Source organism: Anas acuta, chromosome 6 (assembly GCF_963932015.1).
Source record: "Anas acuta chromosome 6, bAnaAcu1.1, whole genome shotgun sequence".
Classification (NCBI taxonomy): Eukaryota; Metazoa; Chordata; class Aves; order Anseriformes; family Anatidae; genus Anas; species Anas acuta.
This window is the reverse complement of record NC_088984.1, coordinates 737,061-756,131: the sequence shown is the minus strand read 5'-3', so window position 1 is coordinate 756,131 and position 19,071 is coordinate 737,061. Positions and strand designations below refer to the sequence as shown.

General features: G+C 47.5%; 1 protein-coding gene across 2 annotated transcripts in view; it reads right to left on the bottom strand.

The window, feature by feature from the left end:
• The window catches only part of ACVR1 (activin A receptor type 1), a 59,297-nt gene that overhangs the window by 18,500 nt on the left and 21,726 nt on the right, over positions 1 to 19,071 (bottom strand). The window contains exons 2-6 of one of the 2 annotated variants that reach the window (XM_068686887.1): positions 14,774 to 14,847; positions 8,073 to 8,339; positions 7,367 to 7,584; positions 2,729 to 2,828; positions 407 to 553 (exon numbers count right to left, since the gene is read on the bottom strand). In XM_068686887.1, coding sequence (XP_068542988.1) covers positions 407 to 553; positions 2,729 to 2,828; positions 7,367 to 7,584; positions 8,073 to 8,339; positions 14,774 to 14,847 — 806 coding nt within the window. Of the gene's footprint in view, positions 1 to 406; positions 554 to 2,728; positions 2,829 to 7,366; positions 7,585 to 8,072; positions 8,340 to 9,332; positions 9,454 to 14,773; positions 14,848 to 19,071 lie in introns of those variants that run through there. The other variant, XM_068686888.1, reaches the window with a different exon arrangement.

Below are 19,071 nucleotides of genomic sequence, written 5' to 3'. Positions count from 1 at the left end.
TCACTAGAAGTTTTCCGCCTACATACTGCACAACACCCTACTTTGCCATTTTGCTACCCCACAACAAGAGCTGCAAGGCTGAATCCTTAGCATGAGGGTCTGTGGCACCTCCCTTCATCTCTGCATCCTATGCTGCCAACAATGAATTGATCTCACTGATCACCTCCTGCAAGACTGTTTCTGCAGAAGGACAATGAATCATGGCTGCTGAGACATTTCGTTATGGGACGCAGATTTTAGCACCTTCCTGCAAGTCTCCCCCCTTAAAAATTTTCCTTCAACCATTTAATGCAAATACAGGAGGCAACTCCTGAAGACTGCAAGATATGTGACAAATTTGCAGTACTTTACAAGTTAACTGTTAAATTACCTTTATGAGCAACATAAATATGGTTGTGCTACTCACCTAAAATGTTCTCATGCCGCAGCAATACAGTGTTGTACAATTCAGTTTCCCTGAACCAGGATTTTTCATCCCTAGAAGAGAAGATCTTCACAGCAACATTTTCTCCTTGCCACTGACCCCTCCAGACTTCTCCATAACGTCCCTTTCCTGGTCAGCAAAAAAACACAGTAATTAACAGTTGTGAACTATAAATCCTCGCAGGACCGACTGGGTGAATTTAGTCTAAGTGACAGCACCACAAACCTTAGTATTCGTTGCCATCCTTTGCCTTCTATAATGTTAACAGGACAATACGTAAAGACACTATGCCATTAAACCCAAACAAGGTTCTAACAAGCATGAGCTTGCTGGCAGTATGCATAAATACTTAGGCACACGTACACACGTGTGAAATAGCACGTGTGCCATTTGTAGCACAGCTGAACAAGGCTACAGGACACATAGCTAAAATTTTATTTTCTCTACAACCCAACATAATTGCCTATTTGCCTCTAAAATTTTCCACAATGCATTGTGTGCAATAATTCCTTTTCCACTTTGTCTAGAAAGAAAATAGCACTTCACACACAATTCCCTGAAGCAAGGTTACCTCAGCCTCATGATGCTGAGAGCCAATAAATTTATACAAATATACCAATGAATTCTGAAGTTAGGAGGACAGAAGAAACGCATACACACACACACACCCCACAGACCATAACCAAAACATCAGTCAGGTGGGGATCAGCACACACTGTCTGCATGCCGAGCAAATAGTTTAAAATAATATATGAAAGTATTAAATGCCCATCAGCAAAGCAACATCCCGGAGCAGGCACAATGGAAAAGTTTCTGCTCATCATCATCTTCATGGCAGCTGGAATACAATAGCCTGAGGGTTCACATGCAATGCATTCTGTCGGATTTGACAACTATAAACATCCAAATTCTGCCCATCATCGCCGAGCCATTCAGTGTTCCTTAAGGCATGTATCAATAAGCAGCAGATAAAACCAAGTGAACAGAGATACCCATCACTTGATGGCTCAGTGCTGTCAACCCCGAAGAGAATTCCTGCACAGGCACTTTTATCTCCTCCTGCTATATAGGCTAAAGCATGCGGTCTCTGGAAATACCGCCAGCCTGAGTTACCTCAGGAGCAGGCATAATTCCACGGGAAGACAGACAGACACACACACCTCCATACTGCAGGCTAGGTAGCTCTTCAGATAATCGTGCAGATCATATTCCACAGTTTCTGATGAGAAGTTATACAACAACCCAGGATGTACACTAGGATTTAATGCAAGTGTGAACACGTGTGCCTACTCACTATATACCAGGAAACAGAAGGCAAAAAGACACTGGCAAAATGTAGACCAAGTCTCTACAGACTCACCACAATTCAGTCACTGTAGTCTCAGGCTTAATTTAAGACCCTGACAAGTTCAAACTTTTAGTGACTTACAAGAGTGTCTTAAATGCTTCCAAATTCAAGTCACTGAAGAAGCAGCATAAAACATTTAAAATGTGGTGTTTTTTTCCCCCTAATAGAATCAACCATTATCACACCTCCTCCATCTCTCTTGCACCAGCACAGCATCAAGGCTCAATGTCGCAGCCTTGGGACACCTTTGACCCAAGTGCTTCCTAAAAATACTAAGTTCAATTTTAACACTATTCAATTAATACACACATGCTGAAGAAAAATGTAGTAGACCCTTAAAGTTAACAGTAAAGTTCTGCCATTAAAAAAAATGACTCAAAAGAGTTTTAGGGAAGAATTACTAGGAATTATTTATTCTTAATTAAAAAAAAAAAAGATCTGCTCTCTTTTGAGAGGGATAGACAAGCAACAATACATCATTGCACACTCCCAAAGCAACACTGCAGGGCAAGTAAGCTACGGAATATATCAGAAAGACAGATATTTTGGAACTAGTATTTAATAGTCTCAAAGTCCTTTTGAAACCACTGTTAAGAGTGGAAGGCTGCAGCAAGGATGATCAGAGACACAAGCCAACTCTGTAAACTCTGTAGCCTACGTAAAATGAGGGTTTGGTCCCATGGCTCTAGGATCCTTGCAGGAACTGAAAGTCAGGACCCCCGATGAAGTCAGGATGGTGAAAACTGCCTTTTCCTTGACTCCCAGTTGTCAGAACATTCACAAGGAGTACAAGTGTCACCCCACTTACCAAAAAGAAATATATCCTGTAAGCTGAAGCATGAAAAGTTTCACGTTACACACAACTGAGAAAACAGCAATTAGGATACAAGATAGAGTTTTCTACCTGCATTTGTTAGCAAGACTCAGCACTAGACACGAACAAGACTTGTACTCACCTACACACTCTACAAGCGTGATCTGGCGAGCCACCGTCCTTTGCACCAAGAAAGGAAGTCCAGAACCACTTCCAGATGTGCAGGAATGGTCCAATAAATCCTGTTCAAAAGAAAGAATCAGAAGATGGAAAACAGGGTAATTCATGTTGTAATTTAAATATACAAAGGTAAACCTCTTCACAGGACACCTTAAGTTAAAGCTTATTGGTATCTCCATGTCTCTGGTGATACAACTTGGCCACTCGGGACCAAGATATACTGCTGCCACCACTGTACAGATGAGCAGACAACGCTCTTCACAAGGTTTCACCATCAGAGAGACCATACTGTGCACAAAGAAGAAGAGAAGGGGACCTACAACTTATGTATAACCAGTTTCTCTTGGAAATCTTACGGACAACAAGGAACAGCAAACAAATTAAGCCTTGTCTCATTCTCAGATTTCTATCTTATTTTGCATTACAGCACAAATTTCTTTCCAAACAAGCTTTGTTTAAGAATTAACATTTACTGCCTGTGAACCTGGAAGCTCACTTACAGCATACAAACTATCCTCTATTAGGAGATTCTGCTCTCACTTTTTTCAACACTTTGTCCTTTTACTTAGCTTATGGCGATCTCTTGACCCTGTATGTCACTGATCTGTCAAAGAAAAGCACCACTTGCTTTTGAACATGCACGCAGACTTCTCCCATTCTTCCAGTGCCCCTTGATTTCTCCCTGTTAAAGAGGACTAGCAGGGCACAGCAGCACAAATGTGCTTTTACTAAATCAGAGCTCAAGCCATGTCCCAGCCCTACTGATCCGGGGTATTGGGGATTCTCAGTCTGCTTTACGCATCCTTGTGAATAGACATGCATTGGAAAGACACTGAGAACTTTTTGCTTAACCACTTTGCTCACCCTCAACCAGAGAGCAGCAGAAGGCTTCCACGCAGAAGCTGCTCCGCCAGGTGGTGGCCCCCAGCACCCAAAACTGAAACCCTCCTGGAGGGGACATGGCCAAGAGACCTGAAGGAGCAGGTGAGCGTGCACAGTAGCCCCGGCCGGGCTGTGCACACGCAATCCTCCCCAGTTCTGGGGAGGGGATTTACAAGAAATACAGTGCACACTGGTGCAAAGCTGAGTTTCAGCCAGACCAGAGCAGAAGGAAGCTCCAACAGCAGAAGGCCGGGGCAGCAACCACATCCCTCTGATGAATTTCAAGTTCCCTGCAAACTAGAACTTTGTTTTTTTTGTTTGTTTGTTTGTTTTTTTAATTCAACTAGTTTATTGTAATTCTCCTTCATTAAAACAGCTGAACCACAGCAGATGAACACACCCTCAGAAAAAACTCATCCTGTAGTAGATAAATCATGGAAGATTTATCATTAACTTATCAGTTATCATTTATCACTAAATCATTAGGAAGAAATTCTTCACTCAGAGGGTGGTGAGGCCCTGGAGCAGGCTGTGGGTGCCCCATCCCTGGAGGGTTCAAGGCCAGGCTGGACGGGGCCCTGGCTAACCTTATCTAGGGGTGGCATCCCTGCCTATGGCAGGGGGGTTGGAACTGGGTGATCTTTAAGGTCCCTTCCCTTCCAACCCGAGCCATTCTGTGATTCTGTGGAACGTTTTGGCCCACACTATTCAAATCTGACATAGTTATGAACAACTGAGAAGGCTTTTGAAATCAACAAGGTGATAGGACTATTACCCTATTACCTGTATCACATACACGAGACGTGCAATTGATACTCCACAAAATCTTTCATGACTTCTTATGAGTTTTATCACTTTCTAGTATTTTTAGTGCATGGAAACCAGACTTTAAGGTGTAAGCTCAAAGAACATGAATAAGATTCTGATTGAATGTTAAAATCTTATTAACCTTTTAAGTGCTAATACCCAGCTACTTTTAGAGCTGTACTAGTTCAAAGCATTAATATCTGGGTGCCCTGTATTACTGGGCTTTTTCTTTAAAAACAAAAATAGGATAGAAAAGCATAAGCATAATCAACCGTAACATTCCCAGCAAACTGCACTACCAGGCCTCAGCTAGATCCCACGAAATCCCATTCCTCCTAACAATTTTTTAATGAGTGCTCAAGAACAAGATCGTTTAAGAGTGACTGGAGACTGCTATTTTGTTTTCTAATGTGAACTGAGAGCTTGTTTTCCTTCCTGCTTGTATCAGGGAGAGGCAAAAACTTATCTACAACAATGACTGTAAAAACAAGATTTCAGGAGGCCTCCGCTCTTCACATTCTGCATTAGGAAGCTTAGGGCTGTATTCATTGGGCTATGGAGACTAATCCTACATGTAAACCAACCTGATGTGTAATAAAACTAGAGATTTAAAGCACACAATGGAGAAGAAAAATCTTGACCAAAGACTTAGATGATGTTTAGATGAACATTTACAGACAAGAAACTATCAATTTTTTATTTTTTTAAACACATCAACACCCAAGAGGCACAGCAGTGACACTACAATCATAAAGCTACAAGGGTTTGATAGCTGTGAACAGAACTGCTCCATTAAACAGAACAACTTACAGTTAGCAACTTTTTCTGTTTCTTTTGAAAGGAATTTGATTTATTCTTCCCAGGCTTTAATCACTGTTTTCAAGGAACATTAAATGACAAAGTGTGAAAGGTCTGCAAATGGAATGGAAATGGGCTAGCACTGATAAGAGAGCCACTAAAAGCTGGAAGTCAGTGCTTAAAGACAGAACCAGTTGTACACATGCCTGGTTTGTGGTGAACACATCAAAACAGACTGTTTTAAAACAGAGAATCAAGCCTTTGGGGCTAAATAAAGAGAGCCAAAGACATTTAAAAAATTGCCAAGTATAGCTGATATATGGCCAACCTGAAGCAGAACAGCAGGGCAGCAGCATGAAGCTGCTGCAGTTTACAGCACACTGGATCCTGCAGTTATCAGGGTGGCCACTGTGAGGTCCCTACAGACCAGTATCTTATCTCTGATCATACCCCAAAGCAACATCCTTTATTACAGTACTAGTCACGGAGTGAATTGGGTTAGATACATCATAACATCACAGATTGGTTTGGGCTGGAAGGGACTTCAAAGCCCGCTCAGTGCCCCCCCCTGCCATGGGCACAGACCTCCCAGCAGCCCAGGCTGCCCAAATCCCATCCAGCCTGGCCTCGGGCACCATCAGGGCTGGGATAGCCTCAGCTCCTCCAGGCAGCCTGTACCAGTGCGTAATCACCCTGAGTAAAGAATTTCTTCCTAACATCTCATCTAAACCTACCCTCTTGTAGTTTAAAGCCGTTACCCCTTGTCCTATCAGCACACTCCCTGATGGAGTCCCTCTCCATATGGAGGCGTATACAGGGACTTTGGGGTATTGGAGCGTTGGGCTCCTGTAAGCAGAGTGAATTAGAAGCAAGTGTGGGAGCACTATAACACGCGTGAGACACTTTCCTCTAATGCCCTTCCAGCCTCCAAGCGCATTAGTATCAGGGACAGGCCCCCCCTCTGCTGGACTTTTGGGGGCTTCTTTTGGTGGTTAGTTTTCTGTTTTATGGGATCAGCAATATACAGTCTCCTCATCCTATTTCTTTGAATGCATACAGACCTGCAGCATTCCAGAAAAATTTTTGTTCCCATGGAACTCCTTGCCAATTACCACTTTGTTACACCACCTTCTACATATTTATCCTTGCTAATTTTGATGTCTCCCCCCAGCATTATACTGCAGAAGGTGGCAAACCAATTCCTACCCATCTTCTGCAATGCATCTCTCCATACTACACCCTTTCAGGAGAACCAGGTCCTTCCTGGATGAAACGCTGGCTTACTTCCTCCCTACACAGACTATTTCCAAAATGCACACTGGGGTCACCCGGATGACTGGGAGTCTGACTACTATCCGTTTCAACTTACTCTTCCTCAAAAAAGGAGGAAGTTTTACCTGCTCCAGTGGTATCCCTTAGTGACCCTCTCAAATGTATTTGTCAGGATGTACTGTCCTGTGACAAAAGCAATTCTTCTAGCTCTTATTCACAGTGGTATTTTCTAAAAACATCTCTGCCCCAAAAACAGAAATACCAGAAAGTTTCCAGCTCCCCAGAACAGATTTTTTTTAGTGGTCCCATAGATCTATCTCCCTTTTTAGAAATGCCCACAGTTGGGTCTGCAAAGCAGTTGTCAACTTCAGTGTGAGTAGGTGCAGCAGTTTTCTGTAGTAGGTTTCTGGGCACAGTCAAAACTGCTCCCCTACCTGGTGGTAACCAACACTTTCTAGCAAAGACACAGACATTGAACACGGAGTTTACTTAAGTAAGGAATAACCTTCTTTCTCCCACTAAGAGAATTACAGTCCAAAAACACAAAGAAAATAGCCATCCAATGTATATAGCAGCATCCTGTTAAAAGCATTTGTTTGGGACTTTTTTTCCTCCTTTAGCCACTTTTCAACTCTTCAGTGAAGGTATGTTATGGAGTAGAAGCACCATCATGGGAAATACTTCCAAAACTCTTAACGTTTGAAGAGGGTCTAAAGATTCTATCTGAGAAAAATGAAGAGGAGAGAATTTCTCATCTATCCATGAGGGGATACACGAGGGGGTTTGGAAGCCAGTAAAGCAAAGAGAGGTCATCTTTTTACCATGCATAAAGATTACTTACTGCCAATGTACTGTCCCCAACATTTGATGCAATGAGTCCCTCAATTGTGCCATACTCTGCATCTCTAGAATTTAGCCTCTCCATATGACTTTTCTGTATTCTCCGGATGATCAGCACAGCTACCGCAGAAAAAAATATCAGCACTATCACAGGAGCCAGTATAACAATAATTAGTGTTTCCATGCTGTAACCTGCAGCTTCTCCTTGAAGGGTTTGCCCTTGGAAAGGAAAGAACAAACAAAAAAAGTTTGAGAATTCCCAGAGAATGTCTTTTTACAACCAGGAGTGCTGAAAACATTTAACTTGGTAACCACCCAGACTGGAAGAGAGGTTGGTCCTAACACAGCCAAAGTTCTGCTCCGTAGTTCTACTGCAGTGACTCCTTGCACAACTGCCAGAAATACCCCGGCCCCTTCAGACCAAATCCCACACGTGAAAGGGAACTGGCGACCACAGCCCGCTCACAGGCTGCAGCTCAGCCCCGCACTCCAACTCACCATTCACTCAGCAATACAGAGCACTCAACCTACGGACATCAGATGTCTGCCAGCAGGCTCCAAGGCAGAGAACAAAAGTAGGAAGAGACTCACTGTGCTGTTTAAAGCCTGGTTTTCACTAGCACAGAAGCCATCTCACTCCCATTACATCAGATCAAAGTTGAATCACTTTTCTTTCTCAAAATTCATTATATAAATTAACCTCTCACCTTTAGAAGAAGGCAACTGTGCAGTGATATTCATATTGCACAGGTATCCTTGGCAGCACTCAACAGCTTGGTCGGGAGATGGTGGTGTTTTGCACGTCATTTTCCCTTGTTCGTAGACTTGGAAGCAGCCTTTCTGGTAAACCTTAGCACCGTCATTAATGCTTAGAGAAGCAAAACATTGCTGGCCTTGGCAACGATCTCCGTTCCCACAGGACATGCCCTCACACACACACTCGTAGTGGACCATATTCAGCTTCAGCTCATCGTCTGTAAAAAGGGAGAGTTTAGAAAGAAACACCATCATACTCTTTTAGTTTCACATATTTAGTGATAGCAGTCATCTGACAATAAAATCTTCTGTTTAAGGGAAGAAATATCACTTGCAATTAGCGCTGAAGAACCGCCAAGTAGGAGCTAACGATACTGATTTATCTGTTTCAGCAAGACAAAAGTATGAGCTTGCACCATCAAAGAAATACCAATCTTATCTGTCCCACTCCAAGCATTCCCATTTCCAGAGTTCAGTGACATTTAACATTGCCTCACACATGTGCGCATGACTTGGGGTAGCCAGTACAGGAGGGTCATCCACAGGGAGAAAAACCAACAGCGCAAATTTAAAGCAGATTTGCCAAACCACGTATTTCTATATGAAAATGTTTTTTCCCAAGTGTTCTGGAAATGAGTAACTAAACCAAATTAAGGCCATTTAAATTCCCAGTAGACACGGCGACACAGGGCTTGGTGGGCTTAATTAGCTCGCCTGAACAGTAAATTTGGAACAGCTTCCCCAAGAAGACAAGCCTTTGAGAAGCAGCTTGCAAACCTGAGTAACCATGGCCATAAAAAGCAAACAAAAGCAGCACAAACTATCAGCAAGCACACTGCATCCCTTCCAACTCTAAATGCTACGAAAGTGGAAGAGCTTTCAAAAAAAAAGTAGTATAAAGTTGGAGACTTTTCCTCCACGTATCACCAGCAAAACGTCCAGAGACCCCCAGCTGTAAAAAGACAAAGCCGTGCCCCTGGGCAGGGCTGCACACACGGCTGCTCTCAGGAACAGCACGTGGCTTTAACACTGCCCGAAACACCCGGTCACCTCGGTGTTTGACTAAAGGAGAGCACAGCACGCCTCTCCGCTAGTGAGCGAAAAGCCCTGACAGCTCTCCAGCACCCCGGAAAACACCGATGCCCATCAGGGTACAGGCACAGGGCTGCTGCACCACACCCCCCCCATGCACACACAGCAGCCTCACTCACCTTCCTCAGGTCTATCAAGGTTTCCAACCACAATCCGCTGGGTGCTCCTGAAATAGCAGCACCGTGCCTGTGCCACCACGAGTGTGACTTTTGCAAGCCCATCATTAGAGCCTGCCCACCGGGAATGTAACTCCGTTTATTTTCCTCCCCTCCTCCCACAAGGCACAAGTACACAAACGCAATTTGCTATTTTGGAGCCACTAACAAAAGCTAAATGGGGGAACGTGTTCTGGAATCAGGCAGCATCTGTCACGTTGATCTCAAGTACTGGTACACAAAACCCCAGACTTAAACGTCCTGACTAATAACTTGCTAATTTTGTGGGACTTCAAAAAAAAAAAAAAAAAAAAAAAAGAGGCGTGAGGCAGATTCCCACAGTCCATGTCCTGTCCCTTCCCTGCCCCAGCAGCGACACAGGCGGTGGTGTAAAGCCCCAGCCCTTAATCGCAGCTCATCCGGCTGGAATCACCCACGGCGTTCACAGCCAGAGGCCTGAGGGATTTTCTCCACGGGCACGGCCACAGCCTGCTGATCTGTACAGATCTCCATCCAGCCCTCTCGTAGCGATGGTTTCAGCGCCTCCCAGTGAGCGGGACACCTCCATGTCCCCAGCCCGCAGGCCGAGGCAGCGGCCCCGCAGCGTGCCCCCACCCACCCTCACCCCACGTCCCCCTCTGCTCACAGCACCCACCTGGTTCACAGCCGGCTCCTGCTGCAAGGATGCTTCAAGACTGAAGGAAACTCACAGAAAGCAGAGGAAGAGCTCTGGCAGAAAGCTGCCTCCCCTCACACGCTGCCCTTTGGAGCAGCTCTGGGACCCCAAAATGGGCCAAGCAGCAGCCACACCGGCCGGCCTGCCCACACAGAGCAGCCCGCCACCCCTCAGACAGGCACTGCCTCCCAGCACGCTTAGCAGCTAACACCCTGCTGCACAGACACCCTCAGCGTGCACAGAGCCAACTCAGTGCATTGCTTGTCCCAGCAGTATTTCCCCGCAGTGAATGCAGCCCCGCTTGCACAGCACAGCTCTGCTGGCAGCCAGGAACCCACAGCAGAGGCAGTGTGCTGGATGCTGCCTCCCCGCAGCTCCCCTAGCCGTGCTGGCAGCTCCGTGGGACAGGTGCGACCAGCAAACGCCACGGGCCAGCTGCAAGGCAGACGATGGCTGAAACCTCCAGCCCCACAGGCAGCCGGTGATCGGAGCACTCCTGCTGCACAGCAGCTCTGGCACGGCGGCTGTCAGGCCAGCGAGCAGCAGGCAGCACACACGGGCAGGAAGCCGAGCCCAGACACAGCTCCGCTACCTGATCGCATGCTGTGTATGTTTGTTTGGGAACGCAGTCCCATTGCTGTGCTTTCAGTCCATGTCCATTGCACACACCTACCAATCTGACTTGCCACGCAGATTGACATGAGCTTCACGCAGAGCTTCGTATTGGAGTAAGTTTCACGCCCAGCTCATCGCTGTGGAAGGGCTGCAGCTGGAGTTCCTCTATTCTGTTTGCTTACTCACCTTGCAAAAGTCAACAGTTAGAGTGCTGACTCTAATCTAGGTATTTAAGCACCACAAGGCACTCCACATTGGCAATTCCATTTCACTGATTACGATGTTCAGCCCTCTTTAGAGGTCCTTTCTGTGACCGCACAGAATGTGCCGTGCTGCACCACGCTCATGTGTGCAGGCACAGCCCAGCCTTTCCAGTCCCAATCCACACAACAGCAAATCAGGAGATTTTGAGGACTGGGTTAACCATGGAAATGTACATATGGAAGGAAACCGAGATGAGGGGTGGTTACTTCTAGGTGAGTTTTGTTGCACAAGCACAGTTATTAATCTGGGCAGTTTTATTTCCTATGTTGTATCCAACTCCTGGACTGTAAACATTTGGGTAACTGAACATCAAGTTCTACTCTCTGAAGAGAAACACTATAAAATGTTTCCGGTAACACAGGCTGTTCTGAGCTGATCTCTTCACATGTAGAAGGATGCTTTGTGTTCTAACCACCCAGGGAGTTCAATAGGCACTAGACCACCTTTTCTTACTGAAGCAACAGTTCCTTAAAGTTTTTCTGATTCCATTTAACTGTAATTTGAAATAAACACTACGTTAGCCCTGTGAGATGGTCAGCAAATAACGAGCTAATAAAAACCCATACAAAAAGTCAAAACATGCACACCATAGTTAAGAGCCATTTTTCTTTCTGAAGACAGCCTCAGTGTTACATATTGAAGAAGGGCTTTAACAATACCAAATCATTCCTTCCAGCAGCGCAGCACCATCGCATATCCTTGCAAAAGCTCAGCCTGCAGACAGACCTGGTGCAACAGCAGTACGTGCATCAATATTTAGAGAGCAGTCAGGCAGGGGTTTGGAGGGATAACCTGCACACACTCCTCATATGTGGCTGGAAAATAAAGCCAGGCGGCCAAGAACTGAGGGATGTAAGTGACTGTGAGCCAGCCAGGCCAGCTGAGACCTGACTGAATGGCCATGCACCCTTACAAGAAGGGCCCTGGGCATTTGCATCGTGCATCTCAGGCACCGGGGATCGCTCCTTCCAAAGGGGACGGCTTCCAAGCAAAGTACGAAGGTTACAAACCCTACGCCAAGTTGCGGAGCTGCTGAAAGCTCTAGGAGGGTGAAAGAGGCTTCATACTCAAAGGTCAAAATGTCCAAAAGCAGCTGTATTATTTTCCTTTTTAAATGACTAGGATTAGGGGTAGAGGTGGGATCTGCTAGGGCTTCATCCCTTAATGAATTGCAGATGAAGGAAAGCAGACATGGAAAAATCAAGATCACTGGAGTCCATTCAGCTGAACATTAGACAAGTTGGTTTTTTGATGGTTAACTTGCCTTTATGCTTCCCTGTGTATGACATTAAGTATAGGCTTTACATTATATAGCAAGTACTGTGCTCTAATAGTGGCTTAGTTTGCTGGGAAATGAAAAAAAAAAAGCTTATTTCCCTACTTTACAGGGCTAACAAAGTGACGCAGAAGTTAAAGCCATAATAAACTTTTATTTTAAAATTATTTTCTGGACAATGAAGTACGGAAAAGACATTTCTGCACTTGGAATTCTACCCAGTTTTGCCTTTTTTTTAAAATCATATTTATTTCCACCTTCTGAAGCCTGCTAGCAATGCAGCAATAGTCGAGCATCAGCACCCAACTGATGTCTGAAGATATGCCCAGACGTCTTTGCTCATGGAAAAAGGGTAAAACAACAGTCAAACCCAACTCTAGTGAAAGGAAAAGAATGAACTGGGAAAGAACAGATCAAGAAAAACAATGAGGAGGCTTTGAAACTTAGTTATTTTGAGCATATATTAAAGGGAAGACAAAGGAGCTGTTCTCCACCAAAACAACCATCTCTGACCAGTTTCAGGAAAGCACACGGTGCCTGCTGCACAGCCACGCCTGGGAGCGGGCAGCAGAGGATCCACGTCCATCCATCCCCCTCCCGCTGCAGAACCCCACAACCAGGGCTGTGCTCCGGGGCTCAGCCCCAGCACTGGGGCTCAAACGCCAGGCAGCACTGAAAGGCCTTTACCAAACAGAGCAGCGCGCTCCTGCACTGCTGTGACGAGCCTTCCTCACCAACCTGGCAAAACCTAGACGAAAAAGCATCAATGAAAGTTTGCTGAGGGGTTCCCTAGGTATTTCTGCCTCCCCAGATGCTGCTGTACAACCAGCCTGGCAGTAGGAGACTGCTTCCAAAGGAAATCAAATGGCATTCCTGCTAGCACACATGAAGAAGGGAGCAGCAATAGTAAGGAAATGCACCAGGCGAGTAATTGCTCAGAGAAAATTCACCACGGGAAGTGGTGGGGGTGGGAAGGGACAGAATAAAGCAAGGGAAAGGAAAGCAAGACTGTCACACCACGGAGACGTGCAGACCCAGGCCCACAGCTCCTGCAGCAGGGCCCCTCAGCACTGCAGCCTCACACCACGGCACGGGGCCGTACCCCCGCAGACATCCATCCAGCTGGCCACGGGATGACAGCACCCGCACATCTCCTCCCTGCACATCTCCTGCCCCCGCGCTACACTTTCCACAGCCCCGTCCAGCAGCACATCTGGCCCAGCTCTGCCTCTGCTCCCAGCGTAGGCACAATCCTACACCTCCGGTTTTAGGATCACAGGCATTGCCAGGAAAGAAGGAACAGCGAAGGAATGTCTCGGCTTGGATTTAGTAACTCTTCTCTTGCTGATCACCTGCTTGTGTCTTTTCAACACAGCAGGACAGTTTTCAGCTCTAAAACCTACTTTTTTTTTTTTAAGACAGATGTCAGATCAAACAACTAAGATTTTAACACCTGTAGGGTAGCTTTGGAAGGTGGTTTGCTTTTTTTGTCCTATAGGTTGCACTACACATTATGCATGGTATACAAGTGAAGTTAACCAGGAATTCCAAAATTAGCAGTTTGATTTGTTTTCCAACACCTGTCCAGTGTTCCTCTCTGTTTAAATTGTCTTAATTGTCTGTTCATAGGCAGAACTGAAACCAAACACCAAACCTCTGCATGTCTATTTTCACCTTCCACCATCCCTTCTAACAATTCCACTTAACATGCTCTGCCTTCTGTTCTTTGCATCAGCATTTGAAAGCAAACATTTCAGCAGAGCATTTCAGAAAGAGGTTTGACAAGGTAAATAAAAACGAACACCGTTTGCCCCATCCCTGTAAACACTTCCAGGCCAGGCTGGGGCTTTGAGCAACCCAGTGTGGGAAGGTGTCCCTGCCCATGGCAGGGGGTGGGTTCAGATGGACTTTAATGCACTTTCCAACCCAAAGCATTCTGCAATGCTGTGATCAATACGCCACAAACACTAGACTCACGTCACAAGCCACTTGAAACGCATTTACAACTGAGAAAGAACCATTTGCAGAAAATGTTTGCTCAATATTGAAAAAAGGCTGTTTGGAAGCAGCCATCTCACACAACTTGCAGAAGACCTTCGGATGAAGCATCACCACCTCTCCATGGCAGCAGGAATACCCTTCTCCCGTGTTGCTGAAGGAACTCTAAAATGCACTGCACGTCTTAAAGCCTTCCCAAGCACACAGCTGAATACCAATGGATAACCAGCCCCTCTGCATTTCCAAAGACTTTACAAAAGCTGTCACGGAAAAGTTATCAAATACATTACTAAATGCTCCAAACATGAGAATCTTCCTCGAGCTTTAACAACCCAGCTTTAAGCATGCAAGTGTGCCTGGGCCCACACGCTGCAAAGGGCTGCTCCTTACACACAGCAAGTTTGCCATTCAAGTTCCCCCTTCCACTCCCCAGGCCCTGCTAAGACCTGTGCCAGCCGTACATACTACAGACTTTATACATAAACTGGCAACAAATATCCTCTGAAGCAACTCCAAATGGAGAAGCAAACACAGCGCCAGCAGCAGCAGCTGCTGCTCTGCCGCCACGGCACTCACCTTGCACACTGCGGGGGGGAAGCACCAGCAGCAGCAGCACGGGAAGGATCATAACTCCATCTATCATCGCGGGCCTGGGGAAAGAGAAGAGACTTGAGAGCTGTGCACACTTTCCGTCATCTCAAAATGTACCCACCCCAAAGTCAGCGTTTCTCAGTGTCTCATCAATTCCTTATACAAGACTCAGAATAACCAAGCTTGGTCTTGTTTCCTAAACGAGTTATTTCCTTCATCTACAAACCTTGTAATTTACTGCAATTTCTTAAATGTGATTGTTTTTGTTTTTTTTTTAAGAGTCAAATATCATTTGCAGCTACGGTGCATATTTAGAGGTGTGCTAACAAAGGCGTGAACCCTTAAGAGCCAAGCAGGCACGTACAGTAGAAGACAGGCTCTTCCAAGCAGGTTAAATAAGAGTTAAATTACTGTGAACTTAAAAGGAAGTCCTGTAAAACTGTATTGTTTGGGCTTTGAGAGAAAACAGAAAAGATCTGAGCCAGCCGGCTCTGAATAACTTTCTTTAACCAGCAGAAACCAGTGCTAGATGGCAAGAAAAAGCAAGCTGTCTGTAAGGGAGAGACCACTCTTGGAAGCGTCCAGTTTCGTGCCTCTTTTCCAAGGGCTCTCCCCTCAATGGCCCAGCTTCATTTCTCTGCTATTGAGGATCGGTAACTACCTCCTTTCTGAAAACTCAGAGTGTTTCCAGCATACCAGCAAAGGCACATGCTCCATCTAAAAAAAAGCAAATAAAGGGGTGGATTCTCTCGCATACTTCAAATCTTTTCCAGGATACTTGGTCTTTACAAGAAAATGAAAGCTCCTCTTTTCACTTTGAAGTACGAATCACTTAACAGGCTACTGAAAAGAAACTCTGCTGTCTCTTAAGTTCTCCACTGAAACGATCACCATTGCAAAGGCACAGAGATTAGCTACAATCAGCCTTTGTTGGGGCTGAATCCAGCAAGCAGAGCCGGACAACTCCGAGTCCCTCCAGCCCCGTGCTCCTGCAGAGGCTCGGGCAGACGGCGTGCAGCAGCCCTGCCATAGCAGCGGGCAGCACCGCGCTCCCAGCAGCGAGCAAGGCTCCGAGTCACTGCTGCTCCTCTTACAAACACCATTTACGTTCAGTTAGTCAGATTAGTTCTAATTAAGCAGATGAAAATTGAAGAAACAAATTGATTTGCCATTTTTCTCTCAGCTATCTTCTGTTGTTGCCTTTTCAAATCATTAGCGGGCTGCCTAAGTGCTCGGTGACTAAAGCCAGGCCATTTACTTCTGTATTTATTTCCTGACATGGATTTGTTTTGTGGAATAAGGGAAAGATTTCGGTAATTGCTTCATCATCAGTTAAGGCTGTCAAGAATTTATGAACCTGAGTGCACGGAGCTTTAGTTCTTACGGAGGTTCTCTGCACACCAGGAGGACCAAGCAACGCTCACCGCTTCACCTCTGGTGAATTTAAACTCCCACTTGTAGCACCCACCCCCCAGGTATCACTGACTTCCTCGCTCCTGATGCGTGGCCAACGCGCTCCGAATACACATCACTGCATGGTACTGGCCTTCAGCAGTCACACTGGAAACAGAGTAAAATAAAGTCTTGTGCAGCGTGATTGCTGAGCAAGCGAGCAGCAGGGGGTTGGAAGGAAGGGAGCTGCCCCAGCGAGCAGCTAGGTGCTCAGTGCCCTGCATCAGCTCAGCACAGGGCAGCAGCGACGTCGCGCCCCCCGCACAGCTCGCATAAGCAGTTTCCTCAGTGCTGCACCCAGAGGACTTGCTGCAAGCCCAGGCAGAGGTGGCTCAGGAGACATGCCCTCTTTCTTTCAGCACACCGATGGCTCAGAGAGCAGAGGCAGGATGCTTTGATTCCACGGATGCTGCCCCACAGGGCCCCGCAGGAGGGGGCCTGGCAGCAGGACGTGAGGCAGAGGCAGCGCCGCAGACGAAGGAGCTGAGGAAGCAGGGTAACAGCAGCAGCACGCTGCTCTGCCACCAGCACCGAGCAGCTCCCTGCTGTCCTGCAGGTCTGCAGCTTGTGGCTGCATCCAGCGCCTGGCTCAGGAAAAGCAGAACTGTTCCCTCACGGCAGGGCACCCTCACACTGCCCCCAGCGCTGTGTCTGCTGTGAGACCCACGCTACAGCTTCGCCCACTGCCCCTCTCCCGCAGCCATCGGCGCCCGCGGGCCCTCCAGCACCCAGCCACGTCAGCCTGGAGCCTGCCAGGAACAGGGCGCAGAGAAGGAGACAGCGAGGGACTCAGCTGAGCTCTGCTGGGAAATGAGATTAAACACAGAGCTGAGCTGGAGGCAGGCTGCAGAGGAGGGACTGAAAGCACAGGAAGCAGCCTGCACTGAGACCAGGAAAAATTCGCAAGTATTTGTTTTCTTTTCAAACAGTTTGTATCAAAAATGATTGACAAAAAAAAAAGACAAAAACATACGCAATCCCTGGCCTTTTATTTCCCAGGGGGAGGAGGAGGAGGGAATCCCATGCTGCACCCCCGCGAGGCGGCTGCCCCCCACCCGCAGCGACTGCTCCGCATCTCAGCAGGTGAGCGGCAACACCACACAGTGCCGCAGCCAGCCCCGCGCCCCCCGGCACCCCCTGCCCACATCTGTGCGCCAGGACAAAGCCAGCGTGGGCTGTGACAGCCAGCAGCTCACCAGCAAGCCTGACAACTTTAAAGCAGTCCTTGGCAAATAGCTTAAATACGGAAACAGGCCACAAAGCCACGACGACAGCATGTCGTTCCTGATCCCTCGTCCGAAGCACTGCGAAAGGCTGCTGTGCAGCAGAGCCCACGGATGGCTTCACGGAGGAGCAGAGCCAGGACAGCAGCACTCCTGCGCAACAAGTGCGCGCCGCCAGCACACGCGGCTGTGACTCAGCCGGAGGAGCCTCGGCCCGACCCTGCGCCCCGCAGAGGCCTGCCGAGCCGCCCGGCATGCCACAGCCACACGGGCCAGCCTCGGATTTAACCCCTGCTTCTGCTCAGCCCCGGCCCTGGCAGCGCTCCTCTCCCTGCACGGAGCTGTGCCAGCGCCCCCGCCTGCCCACGCCGCCCGCACGGCCTCAGCACGGCAGCGGGGAAGGAAGGAGCCAGGCGCTGGGCCCCGCACAACTCGTGTTGTCCTTCAGAAGCGATCTGAGAGTGAGCGTAACCGCTGGAAGTTAAAAAGCTGCCCTCACGCTAAAGCCTTGGCTGCTCCTTGCCCCCTGCTGCAGGAGGTGGCGGTGGGATTAGCGGGGCCCTGCTGCCAGCCCCGGCCTGCGCTGCCCACACAGGTGAAGGCCTGCAGGCCCCTCGCTGCCACGCTGCGCCTGTGCCACCAGCCCTTACAAATAAGCCTGAGGAGCCGTGGGCATGAGGACGGGGACCTGGGGCTGCCCTCCATGCTCCCTCGGCAGCCCCACGGGCCGCACGCAGCACCCGGCACCGTCAGCTTGTCCCTGCCACAAGCACAGGGGGAGCTGCAGGCTCTGCCTCCACGGCCTGAACAAAAGGCTTGTTTTTGAAGCACCCAACGCACATAAGAACAAAAATCTGTCTCAAGTAACACCAGCAAGCGTGTCTCTTCCACTTACTATTTGTTTAGAGACAGAAAATAAATTTGAACATAAAGAACACCACATTCCTTAATAAATCTCCATAGCAACACCAGCACTGATTCAAACACCAGGTGGTGACGAGTCCACGAGAACTTCTCAAGGGAGGAGTGGGATTTGATCCAAAGAACGAGGAACTAGGAAGCAACCAGCGAATACTGCACAGCATTTATTTTCCTCTCTAGACATACCAACCTTCACTGCATTTGTCTGCAGCCCCTTGCATGCCCTACGCCGAGCTCCCACAGCTGCAGGAACCACTAGATGGCATTGAAAACATGAGCACCTGTGATCCCTGCACCCCGGGCCACGCTTCCTACCACCCGATCTCAGAAGCTGTATGGCAGAGCTGGACACTGGAGTATGGAAATTCCTGTTTATGTACAGTGAAGAAAAAAAAAAAGAAAACAACAACATTTTCCCCTAGAAAATCGTGTAATTAGAAAGTCTGCAACTTGCTACAGGTCACAGCAGAGAACCGCTTTTAAGGCAGCAGCTGGCAGATCCCCACACACCTGCAGAACTGCACACAACGTGAGCCGAGCCGCAGAGCAGGCAGGTATGGCTAGAAAGCCAGCTCTGGATTCCTAAGAAAAGATCAAGTGGACTTTTCAGGAGCATAAATAAGCAGGAATACAGCAGAGAACATGCCGGTAAGACTACCCAGTTTAACATTCAGATGCACAACTAAT